The 19,353-nt window shown below is 37.0% G+C and overlaps 1 protein-coding gene across 5 annotated transcripts in view; it reads left to right on the top strand.

The window, feature by feature from the left end:
* Positions 1-18,937, top strand: part of USP25 (ubiquitin specific peptidase 25) — a 153,128-nt gene extending 134,191 nt beyond the window's left edge. For 3 of the 5 annotated variants that reach the window (XM_074997567.1, XM_074997597.1, XM_074997607.1), the window contains 8 exons: positions 1,066-1,179; positions 3,293-3,388; positions 8,398-8,576; positions 9,543-9,621; positions 11,696-11,775; positions 15,962-16,085; positions 16,826-17,021; positions 17,487-18,937. In XM_074997567.1, coding sequence (XP_074853668.1) covers positions 1,066-1,179; positions 3,293-3,388; positions 8,398-8,576; positions 9,543-9,621; positions 11,696-11,775; positions 15,962-16,085; positions 16,826-17,021; positions 17,487-17,659 — 1,041 coding nt within the window. In that variant the 3' untranslated portion in view covers positions 17,660-18,937. The remainder of the gene's footprint in view (positions 1-1,065; positions 1,180-3,292; positions 3,389-8,397; positions 8,577-9,542; positions 9,622-11,695; positions 11,776-15,961; positions 16,086-16,825; positions 17,022-17,486) is intronic. The other 2 variants (XM_074997577.1, XM_074997587.1) reach the window with 2 other exon arrangements.
* Positions 18,938-19,353: the final 416 nt, after the last annotated feature.

Raw genomic sequence — 19,353 nt, 5'->3', positions numbered from 1 at the left:
TGAACCTTTTCTACCACAAATTAAGAAACTTTTCAGTTTAAATGCCTAGTTTAAATGTACTGTAGTTTCAAAAAATTAGGTCCTAGAAACAGCTTTTAATTTGTCCAAACATATTTTTATCAACTGGTTTCAATAATCTGCTACATGAGCATGTACACTTCAGACAGATCTATGCTGTCGTTTTTTCCTTTTTTCAGTTTCCCTTCTCCTCACAGCCATCTGCCCCTTCCTTTGTTATTCTGCTCCATTTCCCATATTAACCTTCTCACCCAAGCACTTCCTCCTTTGACAAGCCATGTGCCAGTCATCACCACAATCATTTACTTGTTCTATTCATATTCCCTACACTTCATCTGTTTCTGTGTTTCCAATGGTAAGCTCTTCAGGACAAGAACTCTGTTGTCTAATGTTTATACAGTCTCTGGGACAATGGGGCCTGTTTCTTACTGGGTCTACTAGGTGCTAATAGAATGTAAATGATTATTAAAGTGGTTCCAACCGAATCTAGATGTTACAGGATTTTGTTTCTCTGCCACATGATTGCTTGCATTAGTCATGTGGTAGATAATCAGCTGGCATAAACTGTGATAGCTCTTTTCAAGTCAATGGAGCCCTTACAGTTTAATTTCAGTGGGACTATGACATTTTACACCAACTGAAGATCTGTCAAAAAAATTGCCACATAAACATTTTAGATTACTGTAGTGGTACAATAACAGAAAAGGTGTGAAAATTACAATGTCAGATAATACTACAGCAAAAAGGAAAGTCACTTTGCTAGGAAGGTATTAAGACAAATTGAAGTGGAAGCTTTCAGAGTGTAGAATTCACTGCTTGTGATTTTTCATAGCTTTGAATTTCTTTCTAAAATCCCAATAGTGAGAAAATGATGGTGGTCCATTAAAAATCCCAATAGTGAGAAAATGACGGTGGTCTATTAACATAAGCTTTAGCAAATCCCAGCAACACAGGTCATTTTACTTATCAATCTGTCATTTTATTATTTTTTTCGTTTGTCTTGTTTTAACTAATTTCTTTCGTACTGATGATGATTTTCTCCTGCAGAGCTCTGATATTGCCCCAGCTCAACCAGCTCCTAACCAGCGAGTTGTAGAGGTGGCGATTCCTGATGTAGGGACTTTTGTGATTGAGTCAGAGGAGGGTGGTTATGATGATGAGGTACCTTCGATTGCAGCCTTGTGTGCAGTTTCTGCACTGGTGTTTTCTTTGCTGCCTGCTGTGAGAATATTTTGGCATGTTTGCTCAATGTGACGCTTAACAGACCCCAACATAACTAAAAGATTAGCAATTTATGATGATAATGACCTCTTGAAATTTACCACAAAAGTAGAAAAAGATAGGAGCAGTTACCCTAACTGGATACTTTCTGTGTGATGTGAAATGATTATCAGAAGGCGCCTATGCCTTTAAGCTATTGGAAGTTGAAAATTATCTTATGCCATGTGTAGTCTGTGTAAGATATTTGTGAACAGCCATATCATTTTAGAAAACTGTGAGAATAACGATTGACATTCTGAATTTCCTTGTTTTTGTCAGTTGAATAAAGTGAACGTTCAAACTGCATATCTTATTTGCCAAACTTAGACATTTTAGATTTAGGGAACCAAATTTTCCTAGATACAAGCTGAAATATTTAGACACAGAAGATTGCATAGCAGCCAACTGTGTTACCTGGCTCTTGTATTTCCTTTTGTGCTTGAGTGCCAACTTATGGTAATAGGTAAGGAAAAAGTGTAACACAAAGGCATATAGAAAGATTGTTAAAAATTTTGATTTATTTCATCATTGCATTCCTATGACACCACTATTAGAAATGTGAAATTAAAGGTTGATACTCCTTGTGGCACAACTTCAGTTTCACCTCTGGAGGGGTAGGCAAGAGTGGCATGGAACCTCAGAGCCACCCATACGAGAGACCTTCCTTCCTGTTTTCCCCTTCCTCCAGAATTATAGTAGTTTCCTGCTGGCCTAGATCAGCCGCAACCTACAAAGCTCCCACACTTAGTTTAGATTTTCTGGCTGGTGTGTGGGAACACAAAGCCAAGACTCTACCCTATTCCTTATTACTTCCTGCCTCTTTGCTCAGAGAGGGAATATAGGTGGGGCCTGGTGCACACTTATGCAAGGCATCTGGACTTATACTCTGAATAACTCATGGAGCCATGTATTGGAGGTTATCTCTCTGCAGCAGTGAGTAGGTCAGGTCATAATCTGTCCATGAATTGTGAAAAAAACTTTAATTGGAAGAATGGGATAGAAAACAAATCTTAAATTGGTACTGTTGCATTTGTGCGAAGTCAGACCCGCTGTGATCTGAATACAACAGTTATATATCTGTGCTCTGATGACCAAGGGGAAGGAGGGAAAAATATGTTCTTCTTGACCTCTGATGGTTTTGCAAGAAGCAACAGACTTAAATTACCGAAGGGAGGTTTCAGTTGGACATTAGGGAAAACCGTGTCAGGGTGGTTAAGCACTGAAATAAATTGCCTAGTGAGGTTGTAGAACCGCTATCTTTGGAAATATTTAAGAGCAGGTTAGGTAAACATCTGTAAGAAATTATCTAGATGGTGCCTCATCCTGCTGTAAGGGCAGGGGACTGGGCTTGATGACCTCCTGCGGTTCTGTTAGTTTGATTCTTACTTGTACATAACACAGCTCTAAAGAAAGTGCTTATGGTATCCTGACTAGCTCCAAGGGAATTATTTTTAAAGTTCAAATTCTAAGAACATTCACAACTCAGGCCCTCCTGCCTATTTGCCTTTATCTTACAGCAATGCCATTCCATATCCCTTTTTCCCAGTGGTGCTAAACATGTGTCCATTTGTCTGCTTCTTTCATAATGTATTTGTGCCTTTTGATGCTGCCCTGACATATGGATTACCTTCTGTGAACTATCCCTAAAGCTCTATGACCTCTCTTCATAAAGACTCACTTCTGTTGCGATGTTGAACAGTCTTTCTTTTTCCTTTTCTTTTCTTTTCTTTTTCAACGTTTTGCCCATATAATTATTCAATTACAGTCAGTGAATTTGGCATAACTATTAGTACTTACTTTTTTTCGAACAGGTGCTTACATCTGTTGCTTTGGTACATGTGGGGGAAAATGCTTTTCATGTGCAGAACGCAAGCTCTTAATCCTGAGGCATTTGCCATTCTAATGTATGCATGCAGTAGATTGTTCTTTACTTTGCATGAGTTTAAAGGCATATTGACTTGAATCAGTAAAATGTTAATCATTCAAAACTTTTACCTTAAATCCCTTGTGGCAGGTCATGCTGACCCCGAACATGCAAGGTATTATCATGGCTATAGGTAAAGCCAGGAATGTTTATGACAGGTGTGGGCCAGAAGCAGGGTTCTTTAAGGTACAACTAATACTTCAATATTTACTTCTCTAATTTTTTCAGTATTGGAATATTTTTCCCTTTAATGCATATTATGATTGTTCTGGTATTTGTCTGTTTTATTTTTCTTGGATTCAGTCCTCAGTGATATTCTTGTCCGGACAGAAGCATATAGAAATCGTACTGTGTGTGTGTTTTTGTTTTTTTTTGTTTTGTTTTTATAGGGGGTATGTTTTAACAGGAATACTTTCTGACACCACTAGTCAGTTTTCTACGTTTTCTAAGACTTTCTGTGTGAGGTTGGGTAAGGATGGTATTTGTGTACTTTTTCGTAACTAAGGGATGGTCTATACCTACAACACTGAGGCAGCTCCACTGTAGTGCTTCAGTGAAGACACTACCAATGCTGATGGGTAGGGCCCTGCCAAATTCATAGCCATGCAAAATGTATCACAGAGCATGGTGTCTGATGTCCTCCACGGGAACAGTTTTTAAAGCGGAGGTGTTGAAAGTCACTAAACAAACTATCTCTTGCATATAATGGAAACCCCTTGAATTTAAGGGTCACTGTAGCACGGCCTCACCACTCCCCTAGTTCCAGAAGTATAGTGTCCTCCTAGGAAATCTGGCCTTGTATGTGCTTTTACCCCATATTATACAGATTTTGGCTGAGCAGGTACAGGGGGGAATACCAGTGTTTCTCAAATTGGGAGTCTTAACACACAAGGGAGCTGCGGGGGTGGAGTGGGGGGCATGTCCCAAGGTTATTTTAGGAGAGGCATGGTATTGCCATCCTGCATTGCTGCCTTTAGAACAGGGCAGCCAGAGAGTGGTGTCAGCACCCTACCAGCAGCAGCACTGAACTAATGATGATAATACCATACCTGCGCTGCCTTTACTTCTATACTGCTGCTTTCAGAGTTGCGTGGCCAGAGAGTGGTAGCTGCTAACCAAGGGCGCAGCTCGGCAGGCAGCAGCTCAGAATTAAGGGTTGGCCATACCATACCATTTCATCCTTTCCTCTGCTCAGTTGCTGGCAGTAGCTCTGCTTTCAGAGCTGGGCCCTTGGCCAACACCTACTGCTCTGCAGCATCCCAGCTCTGGAGACAATACTGCTTCCAACATCTGCACAGAAGTAAATGTGGCACAACTGCCATACAATAACCTTGCAACCTCCATACAACATCTTTGTGGTTCAGGACCCTTACAACACTCAAGCTTCAGATTTAAATACCTGAAATCATGAAATTTACCATATTTAAAACCACATGACCATGAAATGGACTGTGCATTTGCTAGGGCCATATTGATGATAAACCATCTGTTGGCATAGGTACTCAACCTCCCCGAGAGGCCATGTCTGTGTCCTATGTCTATGAGAGAAGCCCCTTCTGTCAACACTGCGGGTTAGGTTAGTATAACTACATCACTTGGATAGGGGGCAGGGATAATCCAAACCCTTGAGCCACTGTAGTTATACTGGCATATGTTCCTAGTGTAGACCAAGCCTGAATGGAAACTTCTGCTATCACGTCTCCAAGAATTGCAGCATTTTCACATACAAACATTACTGTTAAGTTCTGTGTATTGTTCATTAAAGGTTTTTTAGAGCAATACTGCTCTGATGCTTGTCTTCCTTGTTGTTCAGAAACAACAAGCTGAAAGTTTTTTGTTTTCTTTTGTTTCTATTAGTGTCTGCTTTATCCCTATTGTACAGTGTTCTTTATTTATTAGGAGCAATTGTTTTGTGTGCCCATGCTTTGACTTGTCAAAGTAACATGAAAATAAAAAAACATACTCAGATTTTACTACTTTTCCTTAATATGTAAACTTTCTGCCTGGTTAGAACATAAATTTTTCAATCTTTTGTGTGCCAGTGGAAGAGCCAGTATGATGTAGTGCAAAATCTCTGTCTCTCTCTCTCTCTCTTTTTTTCCAGTCAGAATGTATATTTGTTATTTTAAAAGAAAAAAAATTTAAAATAGTTTTTATTTTGTGGCATGTATATTTTTTACCTTTTTAAAAATGCATATTTTCTTGTGAGACAGAGAGGACGTTTTGTAATCTTTCCATTTATAGCAAATTGGTTTGGTTAGAAAGTGTGGTGGGAGTTTGCTTATTCCTTATTTATAGAGCTGGTCAGGAAGTTTTCAATTAGACATTTTTCATTGGAAAACACAGACTCAAATCCTTTTTTATGGGAAATTTCAATGCAGTTCTTGGAGGGAGTAATTTTTTTTCCTAAATTCGTATGAAAAGTTCCACTTTTTGGTTTGAAATAACTTTCAGTTTTGAAGTTCAAATTAATATATTGTAAGAAACATACATGGAAAAGATAAGATGGAAACTAAACATTGTGACCTGATTTTGAAGTTTTGTTCAGTTCACACAAACTTTAGAGATTATCATTTTTATTTGGATTTGAGATTGGGAAGGTATTCTAAATTTCAAAAAAATTCCATGGGATTTCAGATCTACTGTACTCACCTTTCTGCTGTTGATAAGGTCATACTTGTAAATAAAAACCCTATGTACAATATTTTTGAGTTAACTCTTAACAAGTGAACAATTTGACAGTGAAGTGGCTGACTTTGTAGTGATTTTCTTAACTTGAACATTAGGTATAACTTCATGATAATACAGTATAGTTTGCCATAGTTTTAATAAAATGTTATACTTTTTTTTGTTTTGCTGTGAAGTTGCTGACTCGGTAGTGAATTTCTTAACTTGAACATTAGATATAACTTCATGATAGTTCAGTTTAGTTTGCCATAATCTTAATAAAATTTTATTCCCTTTTTATTTTGCTTGGAATTTTGGAAATGAGTGCTTAGATAATCAGTTTTTCTTGTTTTTTTCCTCAGGGTATGTTTGCTTTGCTATTGTTCTTCTTGAAAACATACTTAAAATGTGTCAACCTTTCTTTAGTAAACCCTGAAGCCTTTAAAGTGTAGTTTCCTTAGCTTCCAGAGCTTACTAAAACCTATTCTTCAGGATTTTTATATATTGTTTTCTATGACAAATTCTTTCTCTGGTATATTGGTCGTCTCATAATACCAATTTCAGTATACTGTATAAAGAAAAAGAAAACTCTTATTTTGCTGAGCATTTAAAAATCTTAGAACTGAGATAAGATGCCTGTTGCCGTACTAGGTCAAGTCAAAAAGTATATGTAAAAATTTCTTCCCACTGTTGGAACAGTCAAATGCTTCCCCTCCCTCCTGTCTATGGAACATGTCCATGCTAGACAGGGTTCTGGCAATGTAGATATACTAATATGATTTGGACCAGCAAAGACCACTACTGGGGATACTCTTCTGCTATTATCATTACCTCGACTTAACTAGACCCTTTCTTTGCTTGCAATAATTGATCCTTTGAATTACAAGATCATGCAAAGCATGTCAGTAGCATTTTGGTATGTCAAAGGAAAAGAATAGAAATGAACACATTCACATGCAATTTCCATTGGGCTACTTAAACTCCGATCCTTCAAAACACAATGAAGGTTTCTTCACGTCACTCATGTGGCATTTCATCTGTGCATTGAGGGTGCATCTACACTAGGAACTAACTTCGAAGTTAAGCACTACTTCAAAGTAGCCAGCAGAGAGTCGACACACATTTTCCCTTACTTTGAAGTTAACTTCGAAGTAGGGAGCTCAACTTCGAAGTCTTTACTCCGTTCCCGGTAATGGAGAAGTGGCCTTCTTCAAAGTTTAACGTCAAAGTAGGGTGAGTGTAGACACTCAACTTCAAAGTAAGCAACTTTGAAGTTATTTTTATAGTGTAGACACAGCCTGAGTATCTTGGAAAGGATGAGAAGAAAACCCTTCATTTCCTAAGTAGAAAGAGGAACCCCTGTCTCATCCAGTTTATTTAGTGAAACATACTGTTATGTTTGTTAAATGCTAGTTACAATTTTGATAAGTGAAGGAAAAAGCAATAAGTTTTGGGGAGATGCGTACCACTGCCACATGTTTGGGAAGAAAGGAATTTGGAATATTGAACTGAATGTTTATTACTCAATGCTTTAAAACTGAATGTTGTTTTTCTGTTGTGTTCAAGAGTTGCTATAGTATATAGGTGTATATTCTTTATTCTGTGCAGAGACATTGTATACGTTCACTTAGTTCAAGTCGACATTTATTTTATCCTAGTGTCTGACCATTTTTGTACCTTTTTAGGAAACAAGTTGTAATGTATTAAGATCTGTCACCATTTCTCTAAGCTCTTTGTCTCTTTTCCACCCAGTGGTCAGAGTTAATAATTAAGGAGCACAGTCAGTGTTTTCATGGAAAATTAGAATTTCTGTTTTTAAAAAAAATGCCTGCATAGAGAGAAAAGTATTTTTATGACACCAGCATAAAAGAAAAACTTTGTAAAATAGTAAATGTTTATGCTGTTAAAGCCTTGTAAGGCAGCATAGAAACTTGTTTTAAAGTATTTGTTTTCAGTAGAAATCAGCTAATTAGGTTTTTAGTTTAAACCATTTGTCATACTTAAATATATAGTTTTTCACCTTCATTAAATTTTCTTAAAATAAGTTTTGCATTTTAACCCAGGCAAGGATTATATTTCAACATGTACATTTTCAAAATAATTCACAGCTAAAATAGCTGCAGTTGTTCTGTATTTCTGATGGCCCCAGATATCCTTACCTTAGGTAAAAAGATAGGAGAGTTGGAGAAGTGGTTGGTTAGCAGAAAGCTGAATCTTCCCTGAGGGGGTTTTAACACAGGTGAGAAAATAGTGTTGAAGATCTATCCATGTGGGTACCAGAGTATTATCTTATTGCCAGGGTTAGCTGATCAGAGAGAGAGGAACTTCCTCAGTTTTGTTTTTAAAATGTTGAATGACTCTCAGTACAAGGGTACTTTGGGGATATGATTTTAAGAAGGATAGATCTGTGGGATTACTGAGTATTTTGTAGCATGGCTTGCAATATGAAGATGTTAACTTCAGAAAAGTAATTCACTTGTGAAGCATTAACTAGAAAAAATAACGGACACGTTTGTTAAATTATGTAGGCAATTAAATTGGAATATGCACGGCTACTAAAATTGGCTCAGGATGATCCACCACCTGAATGTGATTATCGTTTGCATCATGCAATTGTGTACTTCGTGCAGAATGAGGCACCAAAGAAAATAATTGAGAGAACATTACTGGAACAGTTTGGAGATCACAATCTGAGCTTTGATGAAAGGTAATATGAAAATGAGACTTGCTAATCTTATTAATCAAATTAGTTACTCAAATGTTAGTTAACTATTGTATATATTGTATGAATAACCTGGATATTAGATATCCACTACGAACAATATGATTTGTCTAGCCAGCACTTTAGTACCATTTCTCTTTGTACAATCTCGCAATTTTCAATATGAAATACTACTTTAAAAAATAAAGTTGTGGAACTGGGGGCTGCAAAATACCAGTGCATCCAAGAGCTTAGTAGCATTCAGGATAGAATTAAATATTAATATGGATAATAGGAACATTCACAGTTAAATCAGCATGAAATCCTTATGTTTGATGGTGTAAATAATCAGAGTATTAGAAAGACGTGTTCACTATGGGTGTAATATTATTCATAATGTACCATTACATATTCTTGTTCCTTTCTGAGAAATAGTTTGCTGGGGTCAGTATAAAAAGCAGCACAGCAGACTAAATGGACAACATGTCTAATTCAGTATGGCAACTTCTGTGCTCCACCCCAACTATTTCCACTTGTTCACCTATATGGAAACAAAAACAATAAAACTGCATCCTGACCCCCTCGCAATATCACCTCTTGAAGCTTCAGATCCTCATTCTCCAAAATTACAATTAAAAATATTTTAAAAGTTCTGAGAGATATGAGACACCTGTTTTTAACTGATTTTTTAACTTGAAAAAATAAGTATTTTGGCAAAGGATGAAAGTTAGTGAATTTAAATAGTAAGTTTTTAAAGTAGGTCTTATAATACCCTCTGCCTGTGAATACATGGCAGAGAAGTCAATACGTATACAGAAAACCATGCTTCCTGTTTGTACAGTGTTGTAGTTTTCTAATGGTATTTACTTGAAGTATTTTGGGCTAGTTGTTTCTGCAATGTTAACATGAGTCTGAGTTTTCTGTTACCTCCAATTAATTTCTTTTTGTAACTTTTCTTTCTTTGTTTTTAAGATGCCGTAACATAATGAAAGTGGCTCAAGCCAAACTTGAAATGATAAAGCCTGATGAAGTAAACATGGAAGAGTATGAGGCCAGTCTTCTTTTTGTTCTTATAAATTGTAACATAATAATGATCTACTAAAATAATTCAGAAGAGATCTTGTGTTCATTTACAATGCATAGTTCATTGGTGAGCAACCTATAGTCCATGGACCACATGTTGACCCATCAGGCTTCTCTTTGTGGCCCACAAGACATTTTATTTATGGCTGCCCACATGCAGGGTTGCCAGATTCCAGTGGTTTTCATCTGTGTGGGTATTTTTTCTACTGGTATTACTAAAGGGACATGCACATGAAGTGAGGCATGTGCTGGATGCACTTAAATTGGCGGTATCAAAGGGTAGCCATGTTAGTCTGTATCTGCAAGAACAACAAGAAGTCCTGTGGCACCTTATAAACAAACAGAGATTTTGGAGCATAAGCTTTTGTGGAGAAAGACCCGCTTTGTCAGATGCATGGGTGCATCTGACAAACTGGGTCTTTGCCCACGAAAGCTTATGTTCCAAAAACATCTGTTTGTCTACAAGGTGCCACGTGATTTCTTGTTGTTTTTGTTAAAATTGACTGTAAGAAGTATGCACTTCCTCAGCATGCAGTCACAGAGCTGCTATGTTTCATGTCAGCCTGCCACATAAATTCTAAGTACACAAGCATAGGTAGCAAAACGACCTTATTTCAGGAGACACCCCTGCTCCCTCAGTGCTCTGTGCTCTCCTTGAGGTTTTGGAGTATTTGATTGATGCATCTTTATTTTACAAATACTATTCGGGGATTAAACTTGGACAAGTTGATTTGGAGAAACTGGTCACATCCTAATTTAATATCAAGAGTCTCTGTTTAGCAAAGCTTTTAGTCACACATTTGAAATTAAAGCATGTGCTTTAAATGAACTGGGTCCTAAATCCTTCATGGGCTGTTAATTCCCACACAGATTTCTATGCATTACTTGAACCTCATCTTTTTTTTAACTCTGATGAGGTCTAAGAGAAAGTGATCCTCACCCCCAACTCTGCTCCTCCTCCCCCAGCAAATTAAGACAGAAACGCTCTGTACCTCTTCACCAACCTGAAATAGAATCAGTGGGCTTACAGTGTGTGCTGCTTCTCTAGTCCGAGGGAAGATTGTCAGAGTGGCAGATTCTCTGCCATACTTATTTTCTGTTATGGGTTCAAGTTCCTTCCCATTCCTGCATAACTTTATGTAGGTATGTGGTATGCATCTTGGCTCTGTCACTATTCATGCATGCCACCTCCCCCGCGGAAAACAGGGTTTTCTTGTACATGGGGGTGAGACATCACCATCTACAAAGATGTCAGGATTTATCAATAATTGTCTTATGGAAGCTCATACAGGCTCTCTGTGGTGTGGTGAATTTTACCATAAATGGATATCTGGCAAGCTGTGTTGGGGTTTAAGTTCTGTCATTTGCAAGCAACTAAGAACTGCCATTCTAACCAACTGGATTAGAAATATACTGCAGACTTAAAGTAAAACACTAATTTACCTATTAAATATAAGTAACTCCTGTACAAGCTATATTGCTTTTGGTCTTCAGTGTTGTAACATTTTTTGCTTCAGGATCAGGGTTATCATTTTCAGCCTCCAGTATAACACAATGGTTATCCCTTCCCATTTACCTTTTTGCTATCCCCTTTCCCCTGTTGAAATTTGGAGCCTGATATTTATATCTATTTATATCATCTTATCTGTCTCTGTCCAAAAAATGGCTAATCCCATTTTTGTTGTTCTCCTTCTCACTTCCAGGAGATAAACAAGGGTGTTTTATTATGTTGCCTGGAGCTCCCTTTAAAATACTGTTTGTTCTTTTTCAGATGGGAGCAAATTCTGTAACTGTATTCCTATCTAATTGTTGTTTTGTCATTGTACACACTTTAAACATATTTTTTTTCCTACATGATAAATACTTAGACAATTTAAGATATTTTCTTTTACGTGAAAAATACTTTTGGAATGTTTTGACTTATCCCCCCAGTCAAATAATTCATCAGCCCTTATTATGTGTATGCAGTGTTGTGTGAAGAATTTAAAATGTAGATCTCATTTCTATCAATGAACATTCTAAATATATTTTCTTATGTGCAGAGATGGCATCAGGAATATAGAAATTTCAGAGAAACAACCATGTATCTCATAGTAGGATTGGAACTTTTTCAAAAAAAGAGGTAAGAAATGACATGCAATTAAGAGTGGAGTTATTTTAAATTAATTAAACAGATGGTTTCTGAGGGAGGAAAAAAAGCAATGGAAACTGGATTAATGCAAAAGAAAAAAATAATTGGTAAGTATATTGAAAATACACCATTATTTTCTAAGAATGATTGATATTGCTTGGAATCCATTAAAATGAGCAGATGGAAGTATTTGAAAACATTGCATAAATTGAAATAAGACAATGCAGAAGAACAACCCATAAATGTAATCACCTCCACTATCTTCAGTGGTTTTATCTGGGCAAGGAGGATGGAATGGTTTGTCCAAAATGCTCGGTAGGTTAATAAATCTCAACTCTGAAGACCAAAATGAAGAGAATTTTCCAAAGTCAAAAGCCTTTCAGTAAGAATGACCTGCCAGTAACCTCCTCCTCTTGTATGGGGGGAGGGGTGCGCTTAAGCTTACTTTGAGAACTTGGCAAAAGAGGTAGAAATAAAGTCTAACATTACAACCTTCATACAAAGCTATTCTATCACATTGATGCAAAACTGGACTTTGTGCAGTGTTTATGTGGATAAATATGTCTGAAAGTAAAACATGCTCAGCCCACAAACAAGTCTTGCAAAGATTAAAAGAATATTATGAGCATGCCCTTAGCCATTCTGAAGTGGCTCCAAGCTCAGTTCTGGTAAGAGCAGTAGTAGATGCAGTTATAGCACCCCAAACCCTTGTAGAGTACCTAATTTGTGTGAGGCCTACTCTGCCATAAAGAAACTACAAAGAGGTCTTATGCTGGACCTGATGGCATAATCCCAAACTTCTCGGGTGCTTCATGCAGTCCATAATTGTAGCATTAAACCAACTCTTTTTTCCAAGTCTGTACAGCGATTGTACTGTCTGGGTAGAAGAAAGAGAGAACCATCCTACTGTTTACGGGAAAAGACCTCCTAGCTCAGTGTGCAAACATGGGCCAATAACTTTGATACCAGAAAAGTAGTTATACTTGTTCTAATCACCCAGATCCAGCCTAAACTTGCAAAGTGCTATCACCCTGACCAGTCAGGCTTCACTTCTGGATGATTTACAATGGACATTGTACTTGCTCTTCATCTTTTATGTGAGATCCATCAAGAATTCATTCAGCCTTTGATAGCAGCATGTGGACATTTAAATTCTGCATTCAGCTCTGTTTAATGGAGCTTGTGTGTCAAGGGCCTTCCAAAGCACTGTTCTTTCTTGTAACTTCTTGAGGTGAATTAAAGATCTTCATAACTCAGGGACACAGCTGCAGTAGAGGACCCATATATCCAACAGATTTTATACTAAATCCCAAGTGATACTGGGATGTGTCTTCACCCCACTGATGTACTGCAATAGATTGGCTCCTTGAGCAAGTCTCCATAAATACCAATATGATTCTCACTTTGTTTACCAGGCTGGTCTCTTGGGCAAAATACAAAATTCACAGGGCAAAAGCTGTGATACAAGATATCTGTGCTGACAGAAGTAGCAGACTGTTTCTTTTAGCTCAGCAGTAGTTTTTCATCACATGGTCACAGCCATCGAGACATCCTGAGGAGAGTCAGTTTAACAGTCTGACCCATAAAAGAGCTGCATAGAGTATGGAGCCAAAAGAAGGTGAAAGTATATACAAAAGTAAAACTTTATCTTATGGTTCTGATACATGGAGGGTGCTTAGAAGAAGACAGGAGAGGTTGGAGGCATTTCATGTGTGTGTCAGTGGCAGCTACCAGCCATAAGGTAGTTGAGAACTGATTGAGAACTGGCCTTGAAAGAACTGAAGTCATCAGTCATTGCTGCTAGCATTTTTGGTCTTGTTAGCCCACTTCCCTGTCTCTTGTCTAAATACATCATTTCATCCATCCTCAGACTGCATTGACCTATTTGAAGGCCACCTCACTTTGGCAGCTCATAGTCATCCCATGATCAGTCAATATGTATAGGTTTGTCTTCTCTGTCACTTCCAACTGATAAGTCCCCAATGTACAGCAAAAGTTTTTGTTTTTAGTCCCTAAATGCATGATTTCCCACTATTAAATTTCATCCCATTTCTATTATTCTAGTTTTCAAGGTTCATACATATAGTCTTGTATAATATCCCAGTCCTCCTACATATTGATACCTCCCAGCTTTATGTCATCTGCAAACTACCGCATGCCTAGTTTTTGTGCCAACGTCAGTATAAGAAATGTTAAACAAGATTGGTCCCAAGACTGATCCCTGAGGAACTCCACTATCTTTGCAGACAACACAAAATTTGGAAGTATTCCCAATATGGAAGAGGACCAGAGTATCAGACAAGAAGTTCTGAATGGCCTTGTATGATATGAAATGACATGTAATAGTGCAAGGTCATGCCTTTAGGGATTAATGAAAATAACTGTTGCTGTGACATGCAAATTTGTGTGTTGCTTTGTTGTGAAATCCCTGATACATCTTTTCATGTCCATGGACTGTTAAAAAATAATCATCGGGGTGCCTCTCCATTTTGACATTCCAAGTGCAGAAAGTGGGAGCCCACAAAACCTTTAAAAAAAAAAACAAAAACAAAAAACAAACCTTGCCTGTAAAAGTCTTTGCTTTAATAACTCCCCAAGGTCTCAGATTTCCTGAGTTGGGAGTTTGGAGGTAGCTGGCACTACCCACATTAAAAACAATAACTTTAACTCAGGAAGACAGTCTTGGAATTTCTCCCTGTGGGATAAGACCCAGCTCTTATCCTTTCCTTCAGAGAGAGCTTGGGAACAAAGAGCTGTACTCCGATAGCTGGCCTGTCAGTCTAAGGCATGAATATACACAGACTCTTCTCAGGACACAGGAATCAGATAATTTGCTAAAAGAAAATGTGATTTATTCACAAACCAAGAGAGTAACGCAGTCATACTGGTTGCAGCACAGAGAATTACTTCTCTAGGATTCAGCTTAGAAGGTAGAGAATTCAGGGGAAAGCATCAGGTCATTAACCGGATCCCCTGGAAAAAACAATCCTCACTACATTCAAAATAACCATATCCTGATCATGTCTAACTACACATTTCCCTTCTACTTACATATCTGTGGCTGATTATGAGAAGGCCAGGATTCATTCCAGCTGCTTAGGAGTAACCATTTCTCCTGCAGCTACACAGACAAAGACCTCTTCAGAATGCAATTGTTCTCAGTTCAAAAAAGATTTTCTTCCTCACGTTGGCTTAGTTAACCACTCCCTGCTGAGAGCCTTCTACTCACCTTTTACAGGCATTGATTCATGACAAAAGGTCCAAATATGATCAAGCTTCCTATTCTCACTGATGTACCTACAGTAATATACTTTGGTGCTATATTGCAATAAAACTTTGTAAATTAGGGCATACACCTTAAGCTGTTGGCTTGCACAAAACAGTATTTTTCTTTAAATATGCACTCATTTTCAAGGACTCTTCAGAAGATGTTTGCCTTCATTTTCTCCTTCTGTTACTCCATACTATGCTGAGATTTCCTAATGTGTTCACTAAAGGATATAACACTAATCCTTTTGGACAACCAGTGTCAGAACTTGGAGGTCCGTTTTGTCTATCATCACATTTTATTGTTGGGTTCTTTGTTACTTGTCCTCCAACAGTTGTGTACATGTGTCTGTGGAGGTGAAAATTGGAAGTAGACTGATACCACAAATATTTGCTTTTGAGGAGGTCATGCCAGTCACATATCTGTGAATAATTACATCTGTCTAAATACTAGTGGTAATTTGGGGAATCTATAATTAATGTACAATGAAAATAAGTTCTCTCAGAAGTTTGCACTTGAGAAATGGAATATGTTCCACTCACAGTTGGCAAAGGTACACAACTCCACAAGTTGCTGTATAGTGGGGAATCAGACCCAATGTAACACAGATACATAGGAAATTTTCTTGTGTGTATAAGACCTAATTCACAGCCATTTGAAGTCGATGGAAAACTTCCCATTGATTTCAGCTTTGGATCTGGTTTATGGTTGCACAAGAAAGTTGTACTGAGGTGAATTGAGAAGAAAATGTCCTAACTTCTACACAGAGACACAAAATTAGGTGTGAGTGTTTGCATGCTTTTTTTATTGATTTGACCTTTAGAAAAGATACAGAAACAAATGATACCTACTGAATAAGGGGCATTATAAATCTAATGTGTATATATGCTTTTCTTGTGTGTTTTTTAGTTATATGGAAGCCTTGCTTTACCTTATCTATGCTTATCAGACTAACAAAGAACTCTTGTCCAAAGGCCTGTATAGAGGGCATGATGATGAGCTGATATCCCATTACAGAAGAGAATGTTTGCTAGTAAGTGTAATACGACCATAATTTTGGAGCTGTTGTATGTGTGAAATAGTGGAAAACTTGAGGTTGTTTTTATACAGTTACAACTGAAAATCCCTTTGTGTATCAGTGTAACAAGATAAGGGCTGATCCTCACCCTTCTGTAAGAACAGGGCCAGAAGTGGAGTAGGATTGTAGCAATGTAAAATATAAGGATTAAAAGGGGGAAAAAAAGGTATAATTCCTTTTGTTGTTCCTACAGAATGTGTACCTGCCTGTTTTACTGTGGCATGTCCTCTGCTTCACGTAGCCTGGCAAAGAATAGAAGCACAGCCTAGTTTTGGACAACAAGCTGCCATATTTCCACAGTAGGACTAGTCGACAAGAGGACTAATTCTAGCAAGGGCAGTAGTAGAAATAGATTCTCCCCCCACCCGCCATTTGATTTTAATCAGTCATAAAAAGAAAAGAGAACAGAGTGAGGATCTAGCCTTTGGCAGGGATAGCTACAGAAATTACAAGCTGCCAGGTACGCATTCAAGGACCTGTTAGGGGGAGAGTAACCAAAGACCTGACATCTTTAGTAAAAACATTTTCAAGGATTGTCCTGACTTATGACTTGTGATATGGTCACTGCTGATTTTCAAAATGGCCTTTTTTTAATGTGACATAAATCTTTAAAAAAACATATTAAAAAAGCTGGTATTTGGAGAAATGTGAAATGCTATATACTTATAGGCTTTCCTTTCTTATGTTGTGTGAAGAAATTAAATGAACATGCTGCGGCACTCTTTGAATCTGGAGATGATCAGGAAGTAAATAATGGGTTGATCATTATGAATGAGCTTATAGTTCCATGTTTGCCATTACTACTGGTTGATGAAATGGAAGAAAAAGATATTGCTGCTGTGGAAGATATGAGAAACCGCTGGTGTTCGTATCTTGGACAAGAAATGGAATGTAAGTCACATGTATTTCTTGAATTAAAAGCTTCTTTGTACACACAAAGCTTGTAGACAATATGATTCTGATTTTTAGTCAGTAATTGCTTGTATCTTATCTTCAAGTTAGAGATAATTCTTTTGTTCCTTTGAAATATGCTTTGAAATCCACAAATCGCAAATGTCATTAGGTCTTTTTATTGGGCCCTAAAAGGGCCAAGTATTGTATGAAGTCTATTGAAAAGGGGAAAAGCTTTCAAATTAATACAGTTGCATAATTAATCTTTGTTGCAGTGTATTCCTGTTCCTTTCCTCCTGAATGACTCATTTATTTACTCCTAGTTGAAGTATAAAGTACTAAGGAAAGATTTTTATAACAATGAAACTAACTGGGAAAAAAAAAAAGGTTGATGCTGTGAAGCCAATTTTTGCTTTATTGCAGCCAGAGGCAGTAAGTGCTTATATTTATTTTTCATATTTGCAGCTAACTTGCAAGAAAAGCTGACAGACTTCCTGCCAAAACTTCTAGATTGCTCTACGGAGATTAAAGGTTTCAATGACCCACCAAAGTTACCTTCCTATTCAACACATGAACTGTGTGAGCGATTTGCCCGAATCATGTTGTCTCTCAGTCGAACGCCAGCTGATGGAAGATAAACTCTGCAAACCTTCCTAAGCACATGATATAAACCTTTTTTAGTTCTTAACCCTCACCTACCTGTCACAAGGTTTGCTTGTTGCTGCTATAGTTTTTAACTTTTTTTATTTTAATAATTGCAAAAGACAAAATGACTGTACAGACTTTAGCCAGACTACAAACAATTAAAGCTGAGAATCGCATGGGGCTCGGTTTTTGTTTCAACCAGCATTGATGCAACATTACAGAACCGCTTTTTTGCCATTGTCTGTTACAGCATTACTTTGCTTTTATCTTAAGATCCTTTACTTTATCAACAGCTTTCCTATTCAGTCTGGATCATCTGTGACTGCAGCTATTTTAAGTGTCCAGTGCTGTGTAAATACATGGTACTTGGTAGCTTGTAAATGAAATGGAAGAATAAAGATTTATTTATGGCTATTCACATGTTTGCAAGAAGATACATTGTATATTAGTGTATTATATAGCTATTTTTTTAGACAAGGTATGGATGCAATATGTTGGTCATAAAGTTGATAGGCATGGTGTTTCAGGATATGGCTAGTTTCTTTAGAGATGGTCACTGATTACTGTATGTCAGCACATTGGAAATCTGTCACAGTATTACTACACACCCTACTTGTTGTATATTCCTTACTGATCTGTATAATAATACATCTGAACACATTTATTTTGAAGCTACATTGGGTTTCAAGTGAAGTTATAGGCTTGCTTCTGAAACAAAAATTAATTGCACCTTTCTTCTATTCATAGAAGACCTTTTTTAAAAAAAATACATTATTTTCCATAGGACTAGAAGCTATATTATATACAGCAAGCTCTCAGATTTATTTAAAAAAGAAAAAGATTTAATTGAGTAGAGTAAATTAAATGGGGGCTTTGTAACTGTGAAATATGTAAGACTAGACTCCATCACAGATTAAATACACATTTTTTGTTTTATAAAGTTTGTGTTTTAATTATTTAAATTAAACATTAGTTTAGCTCAGAAATGTCAGCTCCCACTAACTTTTGCTGTGAAATTCATTGCTAGTACTGTTACAGTAAAAGATTTCAGAAACAATATAGCTGGCCTAATTTACTTCATCTCAGAAGTAAATGAAGAACTCTCTAGAATTTGTTTTGTAGAACTGAAAGAATGATTTTAATGAAGAAATTTGATTATTTTGTGAAAAGGAGTTAATGCATCCTTAGGTAATCCTGTTACCTGAAAATATTTTGATTCCTCATCTTTATAAAGAACATTTTATGGTAGAACAGTAAATGATGTAAATATTTGTGTATGTGTTTATTGGAGCGACACTCATTAGTGCTGTTTGGTTCTGTCCTTTTTTTTCTTCCTTTTATTACGAGTAAAATAGTGAACAGAGGAGGAAAAAGTGCATAAAGCTCAAACACTGCACATCTGGCAGTACAATGGGTCTGACTTTGGATCTCACAAAAATAAGTGGCTTAATTTATCTTTAAATCACTTCAACAACCTTCTAACTTCTTATTTATTATGTTTTGGGATGCCCTGTTACTATGTATTCGACTGAAATATATAAAGCGCTGGCACACAGTTTTTCAATCTATTAAAGAATATTTATTTGCTGTCTTCAAAATATATGAAAATTAATATTAACCATTTGCAAAAATATGCAAAATAATATACTACAATAGTGCCTGGAATCCACACAAATTCTTCTTCCAG

Source organism: Carettochelys insculpta, chromosome 1 (assembly GCF_033958435.1).
Source record: "Carettochelys insculpta isolate YL-2023 chromosome 1, ASM3395843v1, whole genome shotgun sequence".
Lineage (NCBI taxonomy): Eukaryota > Metazoa > Chordata > Testudines > Carettochelyidae > Carettochelys > Carettochelys insculpta.
Note: the sequence above shows the minus strand (reverse complement) of the source record. Positions and strands in the feature narration are given on the sequence as shown.